General features: G+C 47.7%; 1 protein-coding gene across 1 annotated transcript in view; it reads left to right on the forward strand.

Annotated features, from left to right (window-relative positions):
* Positions 1-1,934: 1,934 nt before the first annotated feature.
* Positions 1,935-23,370, forward strand: part of ABCA12 (ATP binding cassette subfamily A member 12) — a gene marked incomplete at both ends in the record, with an annotated part of 90,632 nt that continues 69,196 nt past the window's right edge. The window contains 3 exons of the mRNA XM_084264852.1: positions 1,935-2,003; positions 6,287-6,380; positions 21,591-21,738. Coding sequence (XP_084120978.1) covers positions 1,935-2,003; positions 6,287-6,380; positions 21,591-21,738 — 311 coding nt within the window. The remainder of the gene's footprint in view (positions 2,004-6,286; positions 6,381-21,590; positions 21,739-23,370) is intronic.

The following is a 23,370-nucleotide window of genomic DNA, read 5'->3' on the forward strand; positions in this document are numbered from 1 at the left end:
TTCAAACAGTTGTTTGACTGAATACCAAGAAGACACAATCAGATGCTTGCCTTAAAAGACCTTTGGCAAAGCACTGAGTGGTGAAATGATAAATTCCTTCTCTCTCGCCCCCTCAGAGTGGAATTATCTATATTTGGATTTTTTTTTTTGGGCCCAAAGAGGAAGTTAAAACAAGTTTGCAAATGATGTTTGGATGAAATGCAATGGACACGGCTGTGTGCTTTGTGTGTAGCTGAACTAGAACAGCGCCCTGAGGAGCAGTGTTGGTTCTCTGCTGAGACCCAAGTGAGATCCCTCTCTCTCCTGTGAACATCTGATAGAAAAAAACCCACCCCATGATCGTAGAGGTAGGAAGGTGGACCTTTGGGTTTCTTCCCATTGCTATTTCGCTATTAAAACTACAGCAGGAAAGCCTTTTAGGCTCGTTTTAGCTCCAGGTCCACTCCCACTGTTGGAATGTTCAATCTATTTAGACTGAAGGTATGTGGAGCCGCAACTGCTCCATCTCTGTTGCTATTCCCACCTTTGAAGTGTTTCCTAACCAGTCCAGAGGTGTTTCTCTTCCCTGAGTACCACAACTCACTTCCCCTTTCCCTTACTCTCACTCAGCGTTTTTGCAATCCTCAGATCAAAACTCCGAGATTATTCCAGGTGGCAGGGCTGCTGCCTCCACTTTCGTCCCTGGGTGAAGTTTGGCAAGGGCTTGTCCAAGATGGTTTTTCAATTCTGAGGCATCAAGTTAGTTTGTGGCTAGAAGAAATGCCATGTAGGAGGAACTTTTTTGATCTATCGTGAAACACGCTGAGGAGCGAAGTCTTCCTTGGACTACTTAGGTGCTTTGAGGATGACCTCAGTGTTAGCAGCTGGGATACTTGAGTATGCATGCTCCTCTCCCGAGGGGGACCAAAGCTCATCAAACAGGTTTATATCTGGTTTCAAAATTTGGATTTGTTACAGCCCTTGGCACAGTGAGCAGTCTCCCTGCTGTCACTGCTTCCCTCTGTACCTCCTGTTCATTCTTTCCTTTCATCTCTAGCTGGTTTTGGGCTTTTTTTAAGATATCTTGCCACTAGCTTGAAAAATTCAATGACCAGCTGAATATCAACAGCATTGAAGCCACACTAGTACTCTGAAGTCTTTGTGGGGTCTGATCCTGCAATCCCATTCCCAGTGGGCTTGGTATGAAGTGTTGAATCAATGAGAACTCCCAGGACTGATCTCCCAGAGGAAAGGGAAGATGCAGGAAGCTGAGCCGTGAGATTATTATGTGTGTATATATATGTGTAACTTTTTCATTTCATGTCCCTGGATGGTAGGTTTGAGACATCCAAAAGTATTTAAAGAGAAAAACCCAACCCTAATTCCAAATCAGCCGTGCCAAGAAGTCGCATGCTGCAGATACTTTCTTCTCTGCTGTTCCCTGTGAACTCTGTGAAGTCAGACTGGGCTGGCAGGCAGCCTAACTCCTCGCTGTTGATGACACCTCTCCGGCAGAAGCGGTGTGTGGGCAGACAGGTAGTTTCATCATCAGGAGGAGGTGGAGGCATGCATCACCTTTTGTTTAAGGAGAAGCATCTTTTTGGAATGCTATCCATTTTATCGGTTAGGGCTTGAATGCCGAGCAGCCAGGAGAGGCTGGATATTGTAATTAACGCAAGTGGAGGCAGGCTGCTGGCTCTGCCCTCCTGCCTGGAGAAGAAGAACCTGTTGAATTGGCTAGGAGCTATTGCTGTGAGGACAAGAGCTACAGATACTGGGAGTACGGCAGCCACAAGCGGATGAAGTAGCTGCTTCAGAGCTATGCTGTGGCAAAGGGGCAGGGGCTTGGATATTGGACACTGGATGCCCGTTTGGGTTAGAGCCTCTGCTTTCACCTCCTAAGCCTGGGGAGGAAGAACCTGCAGCCCGTTCACTCTTGGTTGGGTCAGCTGAGGATGGCTGCGCTCTCTCAGCACTTGAGGATCCTACTGTGGAAGAACTGGCTGAGTGTCAAGAGGCAGCCGGTGAGTGTGGAAATGAAGTAGTAGGGGAGAGGGACCTGGAAGTAACAGGAGCTGAGGAGTGAGGGAGGTACAGCAGGAGAGGAAGGTCGTGGTATTAAAATAGAAAGATTTTGGAAGGCTGGTGATGGAGGCAGAGGGAAGGAAGGGAATGGTGTGGAAGTGAGGTGGGTCTTGCCTTGGAGCTCATGTATAAGGGCTCAGCGGTATGGTCTTAGGTCCACAGATGCTGCTGTTGTTTCCTTGGGGCAGGGGTCTGTGCAGACAGTTGTTCACAAACTTGTGGGCAGACCTGAATTAAAGGAGCAGTTCTGTACCTCCTCCCATGTGAGCAGACCCCACAGCCTGTGTGCAACCTCCACAGAGTCCCTGGGATTTGGGGCGAGCAGTGGGAGATCCTCTTATAGAGCCATTTATAAAGGATGGACAAAGAAGCTCTGATGACAAAAGTAGCTCTGAGAGATGTAGGTAGGACAGATTTCCAGCACAACACTGTGTGTTGCAACTCCATCACCCTAATATAGTCTTTCTTTATGAAGGATCAAGCTTTTCCAGCAATGCCCAGAGAGCAATCTGAACTGCAGAAGCATCAGGGAGGCAGATGTTCCCTTTGCAGTGGGGGGCATTGTATGTCCAGGTCTGCTCGGTAGCATTGTCCCAGGCTGGCTTCAGTACTGGAATTCAGCAGAAGCATGCTGCAATTCATGGACTTGCCTTCTTGCTAGTAATCCTAACGTGACGGTCTGAAAATGTTTTGGCTGAGTGGAAGCCTTGGCAGGTACAGAAAATGCTGACCTGTGGAGGGTGTGATATGAGGACGAAGCGAAAGGCCTTGTATCACTACATGCTTCATCAAGGTCTGTTGTCGCCTGCCCTCTCCTGCCCCTCGGTTTTGGAGCCCGATTTGGGGGAGGCGGTGAGCTCATTTGACCCCTTGTGATCCTCTTCAGGAACTGTGGGCATGCAGTGCACCTTGCAGTAACGACCCTTCACTGGTGCTGAGGATGGAGGAGACTTTGAGATGCAGAGGAATCCCAATAAATTCCCGCTAATTGGCTTGGGGGTCTCTTTGAACCCTTGTGTATCCCAAGTGAATGCTGACTTGTACTTCTGACCAGACAGCCTCGCTGGCTTTAATTCTGGTCTCTTGTGGAGCTGAAATATCAGTTCCACAGAATTGAAACGTCAATTAAAATAAAAATCTGTCCCCCACTGATTATTCTATGTCAGGCATCCCCTCCAGTCCTCCTCCTTTTCCCGAGCTTGCTCCATGTTAGGGAGCTTGCTCAGACTGCAAAGGGTGTGAGGAAGTAATCCCAGATCTCTGCTCCTAAATGCATCCTGATTTATCTGCCCTCCTGCTCATCTTTAACCTGTGTAATCTGACTTCGCTCACAGACCAGGCTTTTAGAAAGCTTTTTCTTCGTTCGTGTGCTTGTTTGGCCTGGGACGTGTTCTGTTGTGCCTCTCGGTTTCTGAAAACCTGTGAAAGCAGTTCCTGCTGCTGCGATGGCATGGGCTGCCCTCTCCGGGAACAGTCTGAGGCCAGGCAGCCCCCTGTCCTCCCCCTTGCAGGCTTGAGATCTTTCCTGCTCAGGTTATCAGCCTCCCCAGGGCTGGCAAACACAGATTCACAGAATTGTAGGGTTTGGAAGGGACCTCTAGGGATTGTTGAGTCCCACTCCCCTGCCAAAGCAGGATCTCTAGGTAGGGACCTGGTCGTACAGGTAGGTGTCCAGATGGGTCTTGAGTATTTCCAGAGAAGGAGACTCCACATTTGGTTTTGCCTCTTGTTTTACTCTTTATTTTCTCTGAGCTGTCTGCAGAGCTCCTGGAGAAGTTGCCTCCATCCGTGCAGCACAAAGCGAGCTACAGCTTGGCTGTAGTTTGTTGAAATTGGCTCAAGCTCTGCATTTTGGTACAGGTTGCTCCTGCCAAGAAAGGAGTGGTCATGAGTTTAGGTGGCAGCCTTCTCGGGACCAAGGCTTGGCCTGCAGACTGAGTGGAACTGGAGGAATCTGTGTCTCTTGCCCTTCTGTTGCTTTCCATCTATCACATCTAGGCAGCTTGGCTGTTTGAGCAGAGGCAGGAGGGAGTGAGAATGTGCCTGCATCCGGAGATGCTAACTAAGCCCTGAGTAATTACATCTACTTCTAGCAGTGAAATAATCTGGCAACCAAAGGGTTGTGCAACCTACATTGCAGGGCTTCATGTCCCAAGAGCCAAACCGAGGTTGGTTTTGGCTCCCTTCAACATGTTCCACCTGCAATCAGTTTGGCCGGGGTGGTTGTCTTGTTTTTCTTAACTAGAAATTCCTGGGACAGCGGGAATGCTGTTATGTTGCAACTGATGTACCCAGCTACCATTAAACCAAATTAAGCCAAAGGACAGAGATACTTAGGGAAAAGGTCTCTGGGAAGGGATGGAGGGAGTAGAAGCACCATTTTAAAGCCAAAAAGCTACAAAAATTTCTGAGACAATCAGTATCTCTTTCCTCCCTCAGGAATATGAGATCTCATGCCCTTCCTTCAGGCAGCCTCTGACTAATCCCAGTTTCAGTGCTGTTACCCCATCATTTTACTTCAGCCTCTGTGGTACTAAACAAGGAGGATACATTAATAATACCGTCTGTGTGGGAATTACTGGGAGTTAAACAGCGTGTTTGGAGGCTGATTATAGGGAAACCAGGCGTTGTTAAAAAAAAAAAAAAGACCAAAAGGTGTTTGCTTCAGCGATGGATCTTCTTGCAAGCTGGCAGTGTATAAAGACATGAGGAGTACTGTCTAAAGGCTAAAATGCCAAAGTTACAGGAGTACCCCCTCTGACGGGGTGCGTGGGGAGGTGCCTTGTGGCTTGATGCCTGTCAGTTGCCTATTCTGGGGCATGAATCTTGGTCCAACTTTCATGGCTGTCTCATCTCATCAGGGATGATAGGGATGGTGCTGCTGCAAAACAACTGTCTTTAAGCTGAATTGCTCTCTGGGATTTGTTTGTCTGTCTGTTTGGTTTCTTTAATGTTCCAGTAAATGTTACAGGAAATGAAAACACAGTTATGGGCTTGGAATTACTTTGGAAAAACAGTTTCGGGTAATATGTGCTGATCTGAAAAAAAAGAGCAACACAGTGATGAAGAATGGGATGATTCTGAAGCAAGACATCTTTGTGGCTTCAAAAATTGGCATGAAGATAGCACAGCAATCTCGAAGTGTGGAGTAGTTTGAGTTTAACTACTGATGGATGGCAAACTCTAATCTAAAGTGCAGTAGCAAGCTGGCCAGCTAGCGCGGAAGCGGTGAATATTAGAATAATTGCATTTTCCTTGCTTACAGAACTCCAAGGCTTGTAGTTTTAAGTCTGATTTTGGGTGCCCTTCCTAGATTGGTTTACTACACTTGGTTAGTGGACTGTATTTTCTTTATCCTCGTCCACTGAAATGGTCAACCCTCATGTGGGGGTTGGACTTGATCCTTTGAGGTCCCTTCCAACCCTTACGATTTTGTGATGTCAGGGACAAGTGCCCCATAAATATTCATGTTTCTTCCACTATGCTGGGCCAACTCTGCATCATCTCTGCTCCACCTCAGCTCATCTGTATGGACCACTGCAGCCTGGTAGTGGAAAGGTGCTAGCAAGTTTGGTTGCTGGAGTCAGAAGCTCCTATGAGGGATCCTGGTGACTGGTGTTCAAATGTGTCTTCTCCAGCCGCCTGGTTTCACATAAACACCTTCCTTTCACCACGCTTGAGCTCCATGCCTTGTAAATGACAACTTCTTTCAGCTCTAAGAAGAGCAGTGAAACATTTATGGGAAAGAGAAGTGCTGTAGACATGTCAATTCACTTATCAAGCAGCTTAACATTGGGGTACAACTAAAAGTCATCTTTACCCATCATTTGGGTGGTGCTGTTACTGAAAAGTGAAACCAACCTCTCACTTTTGTCTTGCTGTCGATGTGTCCAAAAGTCTTATGCTTCTCAGTGTGCTTCTACTATCATATAGCAGTGTCTGAAAGCTGTGTCAACTCTGTCCCCCGTAATTACCACCCAAATTGAAACACAGGGAGGCTTGTGTTATTTCCTGGCTTGTTATTTGCTCTTAAAATCTTATGTAGTAGTTTCTTCTTCCTGCATAGATAATATTAGGGGTTTAATAGCATTCCAACCAAGGCAGGTGTGATTTACAATGCATCTTGGAACTCATTTAGGGCAGCACTTGTACATTCCAGACAAGCTCTGGGACACATCAATACGACAAACGTAACCGATATATTTTCATTGCTCTTTTATAGGTATGGTCGTTCATTTTAATTTCCTGGCCTGTGGTTGTTTTCATAATCTTGGCCATTATCCGTCTCAAATTCCCTCCAGAACCTCAGCCAAACTGTAAGTAACTGGTTTGTTGTTATGTCTTTGGGGTTTAGTTCTCATTTCGGTGACTGATGTGCTAATTCGATGTGTTTTGTTGCTTTTACAAATTTGGTTCTTTGTAGCTTCCAGTGGAGATTTCCTGGGTTGCAGCTTGCTGTAAATAAAATGTCTGCTTTCCTCTGAGGTTGTTTCTGCTTCTGTGGTGTTTGTTTTGTTTTGTTTCAAATTAGTTTTATAATTAGAAAACAACTTTGAAGAGGTGTCTTATCAAGGTGCACTCAGAGACTGGTGGCGTAGGCAGCAGTGGAAAGGTACTTGATAAACTGAGGGGTAGGAGGGTAGCTGAGGGAGACCTTGCTTGGTAAAGTGAGTAAGGGAATTGTGAAGGTGAGGGAACAGCCACGAGATGGGGTAACATGGAAGATTTTCCTTTGTGTGTGCTACAGGGGAAAAAAACCCCAAACACCTATTTGGGCAGCTACCATCATGGCTCAGCTGAAGTGTGGTAACTGCCAGTGGAGGGCTACAAGGATGATTAAGGGCCTGGAGCATCTCCCCTATGAGGAAAGGCTGAGTGACCTGGGGCTCTTCAGCCTGGAGAAAAGAGACTGAGAGGGGATCTGATCAATGTTTATCAATATCTCAAGTGTGGGACACAGGGGAAATGGCCAGGCTCTTCTCAGTGTTCTGTGGGGACAGAACAAGGGGCAATGGCCTCAAGTTGGAGCACAGGGCGTTCCACACCAATATTCAGAAGAACTTCTTCCCAGTGAGAGTGACAGAGCCCTGGGACAGGCTGCCCAGGGGGGTGTGGAGTCTCCATCTCTGGAGATATTCAAGCCCCGTCTGGATGCTGACCTGTGTGACCTGTCCTAGGGAACCTGCTTTGGCAGGGGGTTTGGACCCAATGATCTCTGGAGGTCCCTTCCAACCCCTACTATTCTATGAATCTGTGAACTTCTTTGGCTCCTGTGACTCGGTGATGTGTGTGAGCTCTTCCTAGCAAGTCAGAGAGCGGCACTGTGGGTGGGTGAATGGTGGCGGTTAAATGGGTTGAAGGGTTTGCAGAGAGCTTTCACTTGCAAGCTTTGCTTCCTGGGTCAGGAGAATGTGTCTGCATCTCAGAGCATGGGTGTGCTTGTACCAGATCTGGAAGACTTACACTGATTTAGTGAGTCCGTATCACCATCAGAAGTGTGCTCTGACCCTGACTGCGTTTGGGCTTGAAGATAAATGGTAAAAAAGAGCAGGAAGTTTATCCAGTTGGGTGGGTGAAAGGACTGGGCCCCTCTTCTCAGAGATAGCCTACCTTCATGTTGGGTGAAATCAACCAAGGAGCTGCACTCCTTTTTATCTCTTCATTTAGAGAGGTTCCTCAGCCTTGGTGCAAGGACCCCGAAAGTTTATGCAAGCTTCTTGCTTCACATTGCCCATGTAGTCTGCTGAATCACATCCACGTGCTGCTGCACAAAGCTCAGCAGAGAGCTGTTACCAAGGGCACAGGTTAGGAACACGGGGCCTCGGAAATTACCTAACCAAGATTTGCAACATCTTGTTCATAGGAGGGACACCACCGTGGATGATGACCTGCATCAGGCTGTCATCGACTCGTCAATGTTGGAATTTTGTATCTGGGACAGGGAGACTGATGCAGGGGGAAAGGAGACCGACTCTGGCACCAGTGAGGAGAAGCAGTTGGCTTCCAGTGTTTCTAGCTGTTGGGTGGGTAAACTGTGGCTGTGGGGGATCTGTAGCTGGTGATGTATTGGAAATGTTCAACCCAGCTAGTGGCATGTGTGGTTCTCTGACCATGTTGTGACAAGTATTAGATAGACAATTAGAAAAGTTCTTCTCCCAGAAAGCTTGCAGCCTAATCTGACTGAAGGTTTGTTCTACCTCGTTTTGGAGACAGGAATTGAAACAAAGACTTTCCAAAAGTACTGCTGGAAGCCTTTAATGGAGAAGGCTGTTCTTGGTTGTGTTAGGGTGGTCTTCTTAGCCCCAAGCCCACCTGCTGTCAGCAAAAGGTCTGTCGAGGCACACTGTATGTTTTATGTTCTCCCCAAATTCCCTTGAACCAGTTGGAGCAGGCAAGACAGGACATGTACTTTGTGAAAAGCCCAGGTTTTGCTGAATGTGGAAATGGCATTACTCCCACGCTGCTCCATCGGTTGTACTTCCTGTCCCTGGTACATCAGATAAGATAAATGTCAAGAGAGCCAGCTGGATGGGAAAATAGTTATTCTTTTACTCTCCGTGGCCGTTAGTACCGATGGATGTTTATTGGGAGCGTGCTTGCTCTGGATGGTTGCATCTCTGAATTAATGGATTGGAAGGAAAGTCCTTAGGAACAGCAAGTGCTGCTTTGCAGGAAAGGGCAAGATGGGGCCATATCATTGGAGCAGTTCCCTTTCTTCCAGAGATGAAATCTATTTTGGGACAAGCCTCAGTAAGTGTGAGGGTTGGTTATCTGTCTCTCTTAAAAGTGGATGATAGGAACTCTCTATTGCAAGGGAGGTTTTATGCTGGAAAATCATGATTGTGGAATATTCTTGCATTCCAGCTGTTCAGAGGCCACCTCAGAATCCCAAGGGGATGGGGAAAAATATCAACCACAGCATCAAACACCTGTTTTCTGCTGCTTTTCTAGTTAAATAAGGATAGCCACTTGGTAATTGTTCTAATTGTCCTCTTTTTTTTTGACAACTGAAAAAATGTATTAACATTTTGCCTGAAAAGCAAGAGAAATCATTTGGGAACTTTGTTTTCCTATAGGAAAACAAATAATGTTGGTGGACACATCTGGGAAAATTACTACAGGAGGGTTCCTGTTCATTTTGAGCAGGAATAAAATCCACTTTAGGCTGAGTTCAGTGCCTGCCTTAAAAGACACAGTTGTTAAGCGGTGACAAGAAGCTGTTTTCAGCTCCACTGTCAGGAGATTGTTGCAGATAGACAAGTCAGGTGGCACGGGGTCAACGGCCCAGAGATGGAATAGGCCCAGAGATGGAATAGGCCCAGAGATGGAATAGGCCACTTAGGGGCTGAGTTTTGAAACCCTAGAATTAACCCCACAGAAGATCTCGGTCTGTAAGCTTTCCTCATGTATTTGGCACCACAGAAATACCATGAAACCTGTTATTTGCTCAATTAAACCAGCTCAAACTGGAGATAGTAAGTTTTTTTCCTAAAGGATGTGTAATACACACCTGATAGATTAAGGATTAAGTAGAGAAATGACCTGGCGAATACCAGCCGGGAGATGGAGTGGCGGGAGCAAGTCGCTTGCTGTGTCTTATGTTGTGTAGCACCTGATGCTTGTGTCAGACTGAACTCCAGAGGGGAATGGCATGCCAAGTAAGTGTCGCTAAATAATGTTGAGAGGATGCTTGTAGGAAAACTAAGAAAAGCAAGGAGCTGGAATTCACCTGATAGATATTTTTCTTCACAACTAAAGCATCTAGTATTGAAGAGGCAAAACCACAAAACAACCACTGCCACAGCACCCCACCTCTATCCTTTCTTCCAGGCTTCTGTTTGATGCTGTATTTCCAGGTCAGCAGAGATTATTGTCAGGAGAAATGAGAAAGAGATTTCTCTTTCCCTGCGTTCCCGGTTCCTGTGATGATCTGAGAGAAATAACCAGACGCAAAATCCCCCTTCCACTTGCTATGCACATCACACCTGTGGCTTTTGACCTTCTCACTACAGCTCTTATATTTGCTAAAAAGGTTTGGGATGTGTTCTGTGGCATAGGTGTTGAATGGGAAGTTCTAGGTTGGAAGCCTACAGCAGGAAAGCCAGTCTACTGGGTTTTTTTTTTGCCTGTATCACCTATTTTCTTGAGTGAGTAGGGACAAAAGTCCTCTTCCATCACTGCAGGTTTTTGCAAGATATGGGAACTGTGTATGAGATACAATCTGTCCCTCGGGGCTCAACCCACTCAGTCCAGAGAAGCCCAATTACCCTCCTTGCTTTAACCAGCACTGTCACACCCTGTCACACCCTCCCCACCTGCTTTCTTCCTCTTTGGTTCTCCTTCTCTCCTGTCAGTCTGGCCTCATCATTATTCTCTGAAGAAGCTCTCTATGGTGCAGTCAGTCTTCTCATTCAGAAACCCTGCTCCTTAGTGCTATGGAGAAGATGTGGTAGAAACTCTGCTCTCCTGTTAGACCCATGGATCTGCTCCCCACCTGGCTTCCCAAGAGGCAGCCAGTGGGTTGCAAAGCCATGCCTCATTCACAGGTATTTCTCCTCATTTGTGGAAAGAAGCAGTGCTCTCAGGTCTGGTCCTAAGATCCACCACATCCCTTCTGCCAGGGAACTTATTGCCGGAGCTCTTCTCAGTGCAGCACAGCTCTGCCTGGAATTTCCACCCAGATTTCGTCGACCCAGCAGAGGTACCTGCAGGGTGTATTGCCTTCACCCACAGAGATCGATCATAGACTCTGGAGCAGAGCTCTGCAAGGGGGAGTATCCTAACAGCTGAGCACTGGACTATCTGCCATCTGTTTAGGTCTAGTTTACAGCTGTAGGAGCAGATGCTTGTACTCTGCTCTTGTTCTTGGCCCCTGTGCTCCTGGGAGAGGGCTCGGGACAGGAGGATCCCTGACATAGACTCTGTTCAGTCTTACTGTGATGGGTAGCTAGGATTTGAACAGGTCCAGAAATGGGTGGGAATCGCAGAGCATGGATCGAAGATACTGTCAAAGAGGCTGAGGCTGTGGCTGCTTGTACCTGCTGAGGAAGCTTTCCTGGGATGTCCGTGCTGTTACCATGTTAGAGGTAACTGAGGCCAAGTTATCCTGGTTGGGGCAGTGCCAGAAAGAAAGGCAGGATGCTATATATAGCTTAGCAGAAAAGGATAAGGGCAGCTGGTTGTGAAGGGTGCAAGGCAGATGGTGCCTGTCACTGTCCGTCTGTCCCTCTGGCTGCTGCAGCAATGTGCTGGCACGTGAGTTCAAGGGGCTCCTGCCCCTGTAGGTCTGCATAACAAAGGACCTCAAACCACTTTTAGCTCTGACAGTTCCCTGCATCGATGCCAGCATGCTGCTCGGATGCTGAAACCCTTAAACTTTGTCTCATGGTTAAGAGAGAGAAACCTTGAGTCAGGTTAATTATCAATCGGAGTGATGGCTGTGGCTTCTAGGACCCACGTGAGGGCAGATGGCATAGAGCAAGGTGGGCCTCCATCCTGGATGTGAGAAAGCCCTGGAAAGATAATGCTTGCACTTTAAAGGCATTTGCTTCACAGTTGGAGCAACCTGAACTAGTATCTTTTTTTTTTAACCTCTCCCCAGTGGAAAAATTACTAGGTTCCCATGCTAATTAGAGGGAGTTGAGATGGTGGCTCAGCTACGTGGGCCACTCCGTTCATTTGGATAAGTCATGGGTATTTATGCAACGCATAATCCACCCCAAGGGTTCAACCTACTCTGTGTACAGGCAAGCACACGTCAGACTTCCAGCTCTCCTTCACCATTTGCCTGGGTGTGGAGCAGCCCTACTCCTCCTTTTCCTCCACATTGCCTCATTTTCCTCCCCTTTTCTGTCAGTTTTCTCCTTTTATTTTTGTCTAGCCAGCCCAGCACCAGGTTCTTGCCCATGCTCAACCAGGGTTTGATTAGCAAAACAACCTCTTCAGGTCCCCTGTTGCTTTGGTGCAAACTTCATGTTGTCGTGCTGCTGTTGTGCCAGGGAGCAGGCTTCCCTGTACTGTTCCAGGTCACCAAAACAGTGCTGACAGGGGCACAGGTTGGGTTAATTATCCCCATGTGTCCTGGAGCAGACATACACGTTGGTCTCTATACATGTGTAAGCCATGCAGTTCCCTAAAAGTTGCTCAAGCTCCCATGTATCTTGGGGACCCACAGCCTAAGCAGAGTGCTGTAATGCCTCCCTGGTCATAAATCTCCACACCTCTGTTTCCTTATTGACTCTTCCACCTTGTGAGGTGTAATTGAAGGATAGTTTAGAGCTGGAGATGGGGAACTCCTGAGTTACCAGTCTGTTTTTCCTCCCCACTGAATTACAACAGGGCCTTGGGGCAATCAATTCTAATTGACTTCCCGAAGCATCCGAACGTGGATGCTGGGACCTAACATCGCAGAAGGATTTTTCCAAAGGTGCTGAGCAGGTTGGCTTGGATCAAAGTCAGCAGTGGTGGATTTCTGTTTCTGGAAAAGGAGGTCACTTTTATTTAAAGACTCAAAACATGGATGCTGGAGACTACCTGGAGGCACTCGGCATAGAACTATACTGATTTAGTAAACACAGCTTTTGTGTGGCTTTGTTGGTTTGTGTTTTTCCCTCCCCCACAAAGTCTAGATATGGATTTAAGCTTTCAGGTTCCACCTTCTAGCTGGGAAATGTTCTGACTCTCTTTTTAGATCCTGTTTGTGCAGTGCCCTGCTGCTCAGAAAGACAAGAGCAAGTTGGCTGCGTTACAAGCCTAAGTTAACCTTGTCTGCATTAAATATTGCTTAAAAAAGCCCTGTAGGAAAAGGGCTAGTGCAGAGTTTCCACCTGTCCTGGTGTGTTTGTGCTTCAGGCAGCAGAGCATCACTCCTCAGTGCAGTCAGCCTCCAGTGTGATCCCTTCCCATCAGCTCTGCCCTGCAGTGCAGGCATCAGCTCTGTCATTTCCCCATCTTGACCTGAATTTGCAACACCTCTTAGAAGGTTTCCATCTGCCCTTCTTTGTTCTCTGTGTTTAGCTTGGGGGTTCTTTCTCCTCCCTTTACACCTGCTTTTTCTCCCGCTTCATTGCAGGTTTTATGCTCTCTGGTCTTTACGATCTCTTTCCCTACTCAGTACATGAACTCAATGTGTTCAAATCCAAGTGCTGATTTTTGATTTATTAAATAAGGGGGTGGAAGGCAGAGGTCCGTGGGCGAGCAAAACTAGCTTGCCTAGTCTTAATGAGCATGGATGTAGATGCTGTCTGCTCTGGGCTGGTTGTCTTATTTGCAGAGCCAGAAATGCTCGAGGGAAGAATTAAGCAATGAAATGCTTCCTCCATCGAGGCCACCAACACAGGGAGGAGTCTTGTAGCGGGTTGTCGGCTGCTTCGATCTCGCTGTCGTAGGCAGAGAGCTGAGGACATTATGTTATTGGGACACTTGAGAAAACAAGGATGCTGTTGCTGTAAGGATGAAAAATGGAAACTGTCAAATCTCCCCCAGCCATGCTGGGAGCTTGGATGGGGGTGAAGGTTGAGTGGTGCTACATGGGGTCACAGAATCACAGAATTGTAGGGGTGGGAAGGGACCTCGAGAGATCATTGGGGTCCTGCTGAGCTTCCAGTTAGCAAAATAGGGAGATGGACCATGAGAGCGTGGCTTCCAAGTCAGGGTGGGCCATGTGGTATGCAGGTGAACAATCTATATGTAAGAGCTACTTACAGCATCTGCTACCTAGTGCTTTGTGGGGGGGAAATTAGAAAGAAGCAAAATCAAATTAGAGTTGAATGTCACGGCAATACAAATGCCATGGCATGAAATATTCTTCCCCCCTTCCAGCCAAGGGATAGACTAGCTGGCTACCTGGACCATTCTCCACGTGTGGATAAAATGCCCAGCTTTGGGAATAATCTCATCCCATTGAGTTGATGATCAGGTTTGGTGTTTGGAGGGAGAGACTGAAAGCCCCAGCACTAGTGTAAAGCTTTCTCCAAAAAAGTATAATATAAATAGGCAGTGTAAGGCATTATTTGTAAGTGAACATAGCTGGAAATTCACAGATTGACAGAATCGTAGGGGTTGGAAGGGACCTCCAGAGATCATTAGGTCCAACCTCCCTGCCAAAGCAGGGTCCCTAGGACAGGGCGCACAGGTAGGTGTCCAGACGGGTCTTGAGTATCTCCAGAGAAGGAGACTCCACAGTCCCCTGGGCAGCCTGTCCCAGGGCTCTGTCACCCTCACTGTGAAGAAGTTCTTCTGCATATTGGTGCAGAACTCCCTGTGCTCCAACTTGAGACCATTGCCCCTTGTTCTGTCCCCACAAATGAGAAGCTGTGTGTGGTTGAAAAGAAACAATGCCACCATCGTGTCGTGTAACAGGCATGTCTGTTTGTCTGTCTGACTGCTTCACAGAGCAAAGAAATAAAGCTTAAAGCCTGTAGGAAAGACCAGAAAGGAAGCAGCAAGGTTGTGTGTACACACAGTCTGGTTCAACGTTTTTGCTTTGGGAGTTCGGAGGGGATCGCCATGGCCGTGAATATTTTCTCTATAAGTCCTGTGGCTTCTTAAAGAAATACAAATCCTGGCAGAAAACAACCCGGATTGCCGCTCTGGGCTTGGAGGGCCACGAGACACAGACTGCTCCCTCCACTACAAAAATCTTCAAAGGTTTTAGGGTTGTTTGCTGTCAGAGGCTGCAGGGATTGAATCTGAGGGATTGTATCTAATAGCTTCTGCTGAATCTTTTCTTGTGAATTCATACAAATCTAGTTTTTTAAATGAACATCAGCTTTTCAGAATGCACTGCCCCATGGCAGTGAGTTCCACAGTGTTTTGGTGTTTGTTAAAGAAAAGGATGCTTTCTGTCCCTTCTGCTTGCCACGTTGGGATGTCATTGTGTTGCTTTGTCCCTGTGTTGGAAGGGATGATTGTTTACTTATCCTTTTCATCATGATTTTATTTATTTCTCTATCAAACCACTACTTGGCCACCTTTTTTCTTTCCACATTTTTTTTCCCCTGAAGAGTCCCAGCTATTAAGCTTCTCTATGATTTAGCAATGATTGAATGCTTTTTCAATTAAACACAATACTTCCTAATGAAGTCATTTGCTCATTAATGCCTTTAATTCACTAGTGGGGGAGGTGAGATTTGCACAGATTATTTTTTTCCATGAACTATGGAAGGAATGTGGCAGAACATCATGCACGTAAGGTATCTGCAGTGTCAGAGTCAGTGAAATCTGAGGCCAAGGGAATATTTTCTTGTCCGAGGAGTGGTAGTAGGTGGATGTAAAAGAGGAAAAACTCCTCATGCCTCTTTAATTGAATGGTAAAAGAGGAAGAAAACACACTTAGCATGTGTAATGTACTGAAGTAGCCATTCATAATGGAAATCCCCTGTCTGGATTACAGAACATTGCCTGGTTTTACAGGGCGGATGGCGGAGCTAGGTAGGGAGCCCTGGAACCAGAGATATGGTGTGGGCAGGAAAGGGAGGAGGGGAGCATGGGGAGCAAGAGATACGGTCTGTGTGTCTCCTTTGTGTTGAAGGGGATTCACATGGCCACAGCAGTAGGGCTGCAATATGGTAGGTGTCTCTGAGTAGCAGAGCTGGGGCTGGGGAGCTGCAGGGAAGGGAAGGTACTTATGAGTTGTTGAGCACTGGAACAGGCTGCCCAGGGAGCCGGTTGAGTCACTGACCCTGGATGTGTTTAACAGATGGGTAGATGAGGTGCTCAGGGATATGGTATAGTAGAGGGTGGATATAGTTGGACTCTATCTTAAAGATCTTTTCCAACCTAGTCATTCTGTGATTAGCAGCCCACTGAGTAAACTGGTTGTGAATTTACATGAGATGCCACTGGCTGACGTAAACCAGAATGTAACCTGTACTGTATGCAGATGTGCTCCTGACTTTATACCCCTGTTTCACACACAGCATGGATAATAAATACAAGTTTAATATCTTCATTGACGACCTTGATGAGGGAATAGCATCCACCCTCAGCAAGTATGCCGATGATACAAAGCTGGGAGGAGTGGCTGACACGCAGGAACACTGCGCTGCCATCCAGCAAGACCTGGACAGGCTGGAGAGCTGGGCAGGGAGAAACCAGATGAGGTTCAATAAAAGCAAGTGTAGAGTCTTGCATCTGGGAAGGAACAACCGTTCGTTTCAGTACAGGCTGGGGGATGACCTGCAGGAGAAGAGCTCTGTGGAGAAGGACCTGGGGGTCCTGGTGGATGACAGGTTGGCCATGAGCCAGCTGTGTGGCTAAGAGAGCCAATGGGATCCTGGGGTGCATCCGGAGGAGTGTGGCCAGCAGGTCTAAGGAGGTGATCCTCCCCCTCTACTCTGCCCTCGTCAGGCCCTACCTGGAGTATTGCGTCCAGTTCTGGGCTCCCTGGTATAAAAAGGACCGGGATCTCCTGGAGAGAGTCCAAATAAGGGCTACGAAGATGATTAAGGGCCTGGAGCATCTCCCCTATGCGGAGAGGCTGAGTAAACTGGGGCTGTTCAGTCTTGAGAAGAGAAGACTAAGGGGGCGTCTAATTAGTGTCTATAGGTATCTTAAGCATGGAATGAAGGGGGAATTAGCCAGCCCCTTTTCAGTGGTCTGTGGAGACAGGACAAGGGGCAATGGCTGCAAATTGGAGCACAGGAAGTTCCGCACCAACATGCGGAAGAACTTTTTCACAGTGAGGGTGAGGGAGCCCTGGCATAGGCTGCCCAGGGAGGTGGTGGAGTCTCCTTCTCTGGAGATATTCAAGACCCGTCTGGACGCCTATCTGTGCAATATGGGCTAGGGAGCTGCTTTGGCAGGGGTTTGGACCCGATGATCTCTCGAGGTCCGTTCCAACCCCTATGATTCTGTGATTCTGGGATAACCTGAAAATACTACATATTTACTTCTCTTTGGTGTGGATGATAAGTGCAGCTATCCTCCTAGCACTTGTTGCTGTTGGGGTGGGGGGTGGCATCAGGGGCTGCATTCATGGTGCTGGGCCTGTGGACTGCTGGGATGGGGAGGGGCTCCTTGAGATGGGGGTGATCCTTGAGATGGGGGGGAGGTTCCTTAAGATGGAGGGTTTGCTAATACAAATACCTGAAACCTCAGTGCGAGGAAAGCAGCAAAATCAATGCAGCAGCGTAAAACCTGCTCCATTTAGATTTAAACACTTCAGTCAATTTCAATTAATCTTATAGATTGTAGTGAAATAGCAATTTCATTCTGTCTTGTATGACATTTGTTATTACCCTGTCCTTTTTTGTCATCATTATAACCAAGCACCTTTACCTGAAGAAAACACCGTGCTTAGCTTGCGTTGAAGGGAAACATGTTGGAATTTACAATGGGGTGGGGGGGAAGTAAGAGAAATTAATTTTCTTTGCTTTATTCTGAAAGAAAGCAAACGGGGAAACACCAGAATTTCCAGTGGCATGTGTATATTTATTACATGTATCTTGTGTTTATTGTAACCACTGTGTGTGCCTGATTCTGTTCCAGCTCTTGGACATGTGACTAGCCTGGCTGGATGCTGCTGAGCAGGGAGGACCAGCCAGCCCGTGTGGTGCTGAGCCCTTGGCCTCCTCTGCCCTTCAGAATGCCAGTCTCCTTTTCCTTGGATCTGCTGCCTGGCTTTCTGCAGCGACAGAAAATCAAAGCTCTGGTTGAGAGGGGACAGCAAAACCTCCCCCAGGCTTGGGATTCTTCTGCTGGCGAGCCCAGAAGTCGATCTTTACTAATGGGCTCAGATTTTGGTTACGGGCAAGTCCATTTGACATGAAATGTGCTTGTGGGCTCTCAGCCCAGGTGTGGAGCAGCCATGGATGCTGTGATCTCTTCCTCTTGGCTTGTAAGCAGCATATCCAGACCCTCCAAAGTAGTTTTGAGGAAATTAAGACACTGAAGGCTAAAGGCAATGAGGAAGGTGAAGAAACAGATGGTGTGTGGTGGATCTGCTGTATTGTGTGATGTGGCATCGTAAAGCTGGGGACTACAGGGCTGTAGGGAAGTCTGTGTTCCTTGGATACGGTACTGCCATAGTGGTGATAAGCATTGTATTTTGGATTGCAAAGCTATCCCTTGCAAAAGATGGTCCTTTAAAATCTACTAAGGGTCTACACGTGTCATAGAATCATAGTCTGGTCTGGGTTGGAAGGGACCCCAAGGATCACACAGTTCCAACCCACTGCCGTAGGCAAGACCACCAACCTCCAGGCCTGGATCTACACAAGGTTGCCCTGGGCCCCATCCAACCTGGCCTTGAACACTCGCCCAGGGATGGGGCAGGCACCACCTCTCCGGGCAGCCTGTTCCAGCCCCTCAGTTCTCTGTAAAGAACTTCCCCCTAAGATCTAATCTAAATCTTACCTCCTTCAGCTTCAATACATTCCCCCCTTGTCCTGCCATTGTCTGCCCTTTGAAGAAGCCTGTTTGTCCTTTGGTGATATTTCATAGCTGGTGCTTTATGTTCCGTACTGATGAGGTTGCAGTGTACCCTAAGCCTCAGCCAAGGGAAGGACTGGTGGTTCTGCTGAAGCAATGAGTCAGGATCCAGCTTCCTTCCCATCCAACCTTGCGGAGGCATATGGGGCCGACACAGGTGATGGGTGTGTGTGTGTGGGCAGAGCAGCCTGCGTGGCTCCATGGAGTCACATCTCCTTGCCACCCGTGAGTGGATGGAGTGTGGGAGGAGGGAGCAGGGAGCGCCTTAATCTCTTAGTTCATCAATTAATTCCTTTCTTTGCAGGGTGAGTTACAAGAAAACTCTTTGGGGATTGGCCTCCCAAATCAGACACGCTTCCTGCACAGTGCCTTATGCTCTGGTCTTAGATGCACCAGCCAGAGGCAGCATGCTCAGAAGCTGAGCTTCCTGTGCCCAGCTTGGATTAAACCAAGCCATTGGCCACTGTGGCCCTTGAAGGATGTGGTTTTCCAGGTAGTATGAACAGGGGGATAAGTTCTTGGTGGTTCTAATGGTGGTGAGGTTGACTGCTTGTTGTCTGCGAGTGACAAACCTGTCACACCAGCCTGACCACCATGTCCTTGGCTTGGTGGGGTGGTTGCAAAGAGAAGGCAGCATGCATGGTGTGTCTCCTTCAGTGCCATCAGCATGCCAAGTGAAAAGGCAAGGGTGGGATTCATCTCCCAGCAGGAAATGTCTTCTCCAGGCTGAATACCTTCAGCTCCCTCAGCTGCTCCTCATAGGATTTACCCTCCAGCCCCTTCCTCAGTGTATCTGCTCTTCTCTGGACCTTGATGTCCTTGTAGTGAGGACCCCAGAACTATACACAGCACTCAAGGTGCGGCCTCATTCATCAGGGTCTCTTGAGTAATTGACTCTGTAAGCACCTCGTATCTCTCCAGAGAAGACCTCTGCCCTTCAGCAGTGTTGCCCAAGATTCCAACCCCATCCTTGTGTTCCCCACTCTCCCATCCAGTTGGTAGCTGCACAGTTTTAGCTGCTTCAGGTTTCTGAGGAGACACGAGCTTAGTTCCTGGCTCTGGTTGCTGATAGATGTGTATGGCTGTGGAGGGCGTAGCCGTTTCCCTCCTAGCTCCTACCTGTCTTGCAGCACTGTGGTGATGCTCTCCATCCCTGAACGTCATGGCTTCCTGTGCCTTTGAAGCAGTGTTGTGGTAGACACACTGATAAAGTGAGGTCTGTGGTGTGTGTTTTGGGCTTGGCGCTGGGAGCCGCTTTCCCGTGTGGGGATGAGGGTGCAGGAGATCAGAAGGAAGATGAGAAGAAAATGCCAGTGTGCACAAACAGCCGCTGCACAGGGCTGTAATTGGTGATCTCAAAGGGCAAACATCCCAGTTGTGGCAAGGACATTTTCACAAGGGTGCTTCCAGATTAAAGTGCCCTACTCTAGAGTTTCCCTCATGGGCAGCTGGCTTAATTACATTCCAAAACTTTTGGAGCAGGAGATGTTTGGTCCTTTGGCCCCAAGACGAGAAGGGCTGCCTGTAGTGACAGGAGATCCTTTAGTCTCCTCAGTGCTCTGTGATTATGTAGCAGGCTGAACCAGCTCCCGGTAACTCCTGGTGGCTCAGGGGATGCCGGGAGCATTGAGGGAGCTTCCTGCAGCAGGTAGGGAGGAGGTAGGCCCTCTCCTCTGGCAGGGTATCTCCTTTAATTTTTGAGGGTAGCTCTGCTGAGCAAGGAAGTGGCAGCAGTGCTCAAAACAGGTGCTCTTGACTCTGCTGCTCGCCGTCCTAGCTGCTGTCTGTGTCAAAGCCACGGGAACCCCTGCACTAAAGCATGAGCCCTGTCATTTTTGACCCAAAAAATGCAGTGTGTGCTCATGGGCTGTGGCCAATCCCACTGAGGAAAGGCAGGCATCCTTCAAGGAGACCGACAGCCACGTACTCCTCATTGTGCTGCCACTGCATTGGGGAACATCTGTCTCTTGACCACTACTGCAATTAATAAACATAGTACAAATGTAGCATGGTGTCCTTGTTGAAGCGATTAGAGATAAAGCCGAGCTTGGGCAGGAGTCCCGGGTCTTCTTTGAAGACCAAAGAGCAAGGTAATCAATTACTGCAAGCCTGCCTGCAGGCCTCTTGTAAACCTGGCTCCTTTCCACAGCAGGAATAACAGCCATGTCCTCTGCCAGGGAGTTTTCCAAATGGTTATTTTAAATAATACGTTACTGCAATCCAGCAAAAAGACTTCTGAGATTTATTAGAGCATTTGTCACTGGGGTGGAACAGCAGCTGGTGGACTCTGTGGGCTACTTGGGTAAGCAGCACGGGGCAAGTGGCATGTTGAAATACCAACTTCTCTAATTGCTCAGGCCTGCTTTGTGTTTGTAGAAGTGGGAGATAGGGACATACATCTCACCCCTCAGTGCTGGCTGCCAGCGTCGCAGGTCGACAACCAGATGGTACGGGAGCTGCTCAGAGGTGGCAGGAGACATAGAAGGGGTAGTGGTGGTTGGTGTGATAGATTGCTCCTCTCCCTTCTCCAGGCAGGTCTGCACAAACAGCAAAGGAGGTTGGCTAGTCCTGGCTCTATCACCCATTCCTGTGGTAAAAGCTGACGCGGAGCTCTGTGTGAACATCCTGGCTTGAAACTGATGGTTGTGGCTTTGCATAGAAACTGATCCAACCAAACCTTGGAGATCATTCTCTTACGGGTGCTTCAGGTCGCTCTGGCCATGCTCCCGCTTCTATTGTACTTTTAAAGGCAGAGTGAGGACATTGTCATCCTAGGGTGTTCTTCCCTGTTTCTTGCGTTTTGGAGCATAGGGCAAAATCTGTAAGTGCTCCAGGACTGATGGATATCTTAAACACAGTAGTTTGACTGTCTTTCCTATTAAATAGCTTTTCATGCCTTCATTGGTGTTGAGGAGGCTCTTCTCGTGGGATTTGGCAGATGGTGCCGCAAGGTACGAGAGCCTCGATGAAATTGAGAATCAAACCCTATGGTTTGGGAAGAGAAGACAGCACATACTGATGAAAAAAAGTGGTGAAAAAGTGCACATCCATGTTGTAATAATGTTTTGGGGTTTTTTTTCTAATCCTTCCTCCAGGTTATCTGGCCCCCCGAAACCTTCCTAGCGCCGGCTTCTTCCCGTTCCTGCAAACTGTGCTGTGTGATTCAGATGCCAGATGTAAAGGCACCCCGTATGCACCAGAAGATCTGCTGCCAAGGCTTAATGACATCTCATCCCTCAGACCGTAAGGGAATCTGAACATTTCTGGGTGTTGTAAGCCATGAGACAAAACCCGCGTTGGGGTGGAGGGAGCAGCCACACATTTGTGCAAGCAAGTCCACAATAGGTGTATCTCAGGTATTTGTTGTAACAGATAAAGGCTCAGATATCTGAAGACCTAGAGGTGAGAGTATGGGCTGCAACATGGGATGCTTAAAAAATGTTCGTATTAGGGACAGCTATCAGTTAATGGTCCAGTTGATCCAGGCTTGGTAGTAGAAGAGAACTTCAGTCCCTAAGAAAAAATGCTTCTGCTCATGCAGGTCAGAGCAAAGACATTATGGTTCAAGTCCTGCAGGGTGTCAGTAAGACTTGCACTAAGAGCAGCCCGGTGAGCAGATCTCCCAATGTGGTGATGAGTTCAGGTGCTTTGGATGGCTCTAGTTTGAGGTATGTTTGTCCTGAAGCAACTGCTCTTTCAGTAAATCCTCCAGGTGCTGTCCAGAATGGATGAACTCTTTGCAAGTCATCAAACATATCAGGAAACAGATGAAAAGAAACATTTTTTTGTCCACAAAAGCACGTAGACTTGCAGCATGGAGCTGTCTGGGCATGTTTTGTTGATTTGTTGAAATGGAAATGTTCAGTGGAGGCATTTCAATTTCATTGATGTTCCAGTTGAAGCCAAGTAGCATTTGCTTTGAGACATGTCAGCCAAGGTTGTTTCTACATCTTGGCTGCCTGGTTCTGGCATGCCTCTGGGGAACATGCCACTCTGAGGCCTGGCTTGGTTCATGGAGAGCTGAAACTCTGGGCATCTCGCATGCAAGGCTCCTGGCTGCTCATCTACTCAGGAGAGAGGCTGATCCATATGTCAGAGCCTTGAAATCCCCCTTGGCCAGAGCTTGAGAGTCTGAAGAACAAAAGTGGGTTCCATGCTTTCCACTGGCAAGCCCAGCAGGCAGGATGAGGGGGGTCCTGAGGGTGATGGCTCCTCAAGGGTCCTCCTTAGTAGAGGGGGACTAGCATTTCCCAGGCTAAGTCAATGGTCAGCATTTCTCCATTGGTTAGAGGAGTCTGGGTGAACGAATATGTCAATGATTGAAGTTACCTAAGGTGAATGCTAATCAAATTTAAGGTCACACAGCAAAAGAGGGCAGAGCTGCTCAGAGGCTGGATGCCTGGATTCACAGCTTTTTGCTTGTTTCTTCAGTGTCATTGTTTCTTCCTGAACATGTTAAACAATGGTTAATTTGGGGCATTGAAATGAAGAAATGGGAACTTCTCATGCCAAAGCTGGAGGTCTTCAATGGGTTTCAATAGCTATGAATCCTCCCTCCTTTCTGTTTTTGGTTTCTGTACAGCTGTTTAGGAAATAACTGGGGTTTTTCCTGCCAACTGAAAATCAAAGGATTTGGCCAAACTGTAGCTCAAGTCACATGAGTCGTTAATAAGCACCTTGACCTCGATTGATGCCAGAAGTTGGCTGTGTGAAGTACCATACAGATCTGTGGGTATACCTATCAGAGTGTGGGCAATGTCAGCCTTAAAAATATCTTGTATTCTATAGGGATACCAACTTGTCATGACAGCACAGTATTTGAGATGTGACCCTTTGCTGTCTGGATATGTTATTGGGTAATATTTTCAAGGTTGT

This window comes from Gallinula chloropus (genome assembly GCF_964237585.1).
Source record: "Gallinula chloropus genome assembly, chromosome: 5".
Classification (NCBI taxonomy): Eukaryota; Metazoa; Chordata; class Aves; order Gruiformes; family Rallidae; genus Gallinula; species Gallinula chloropus.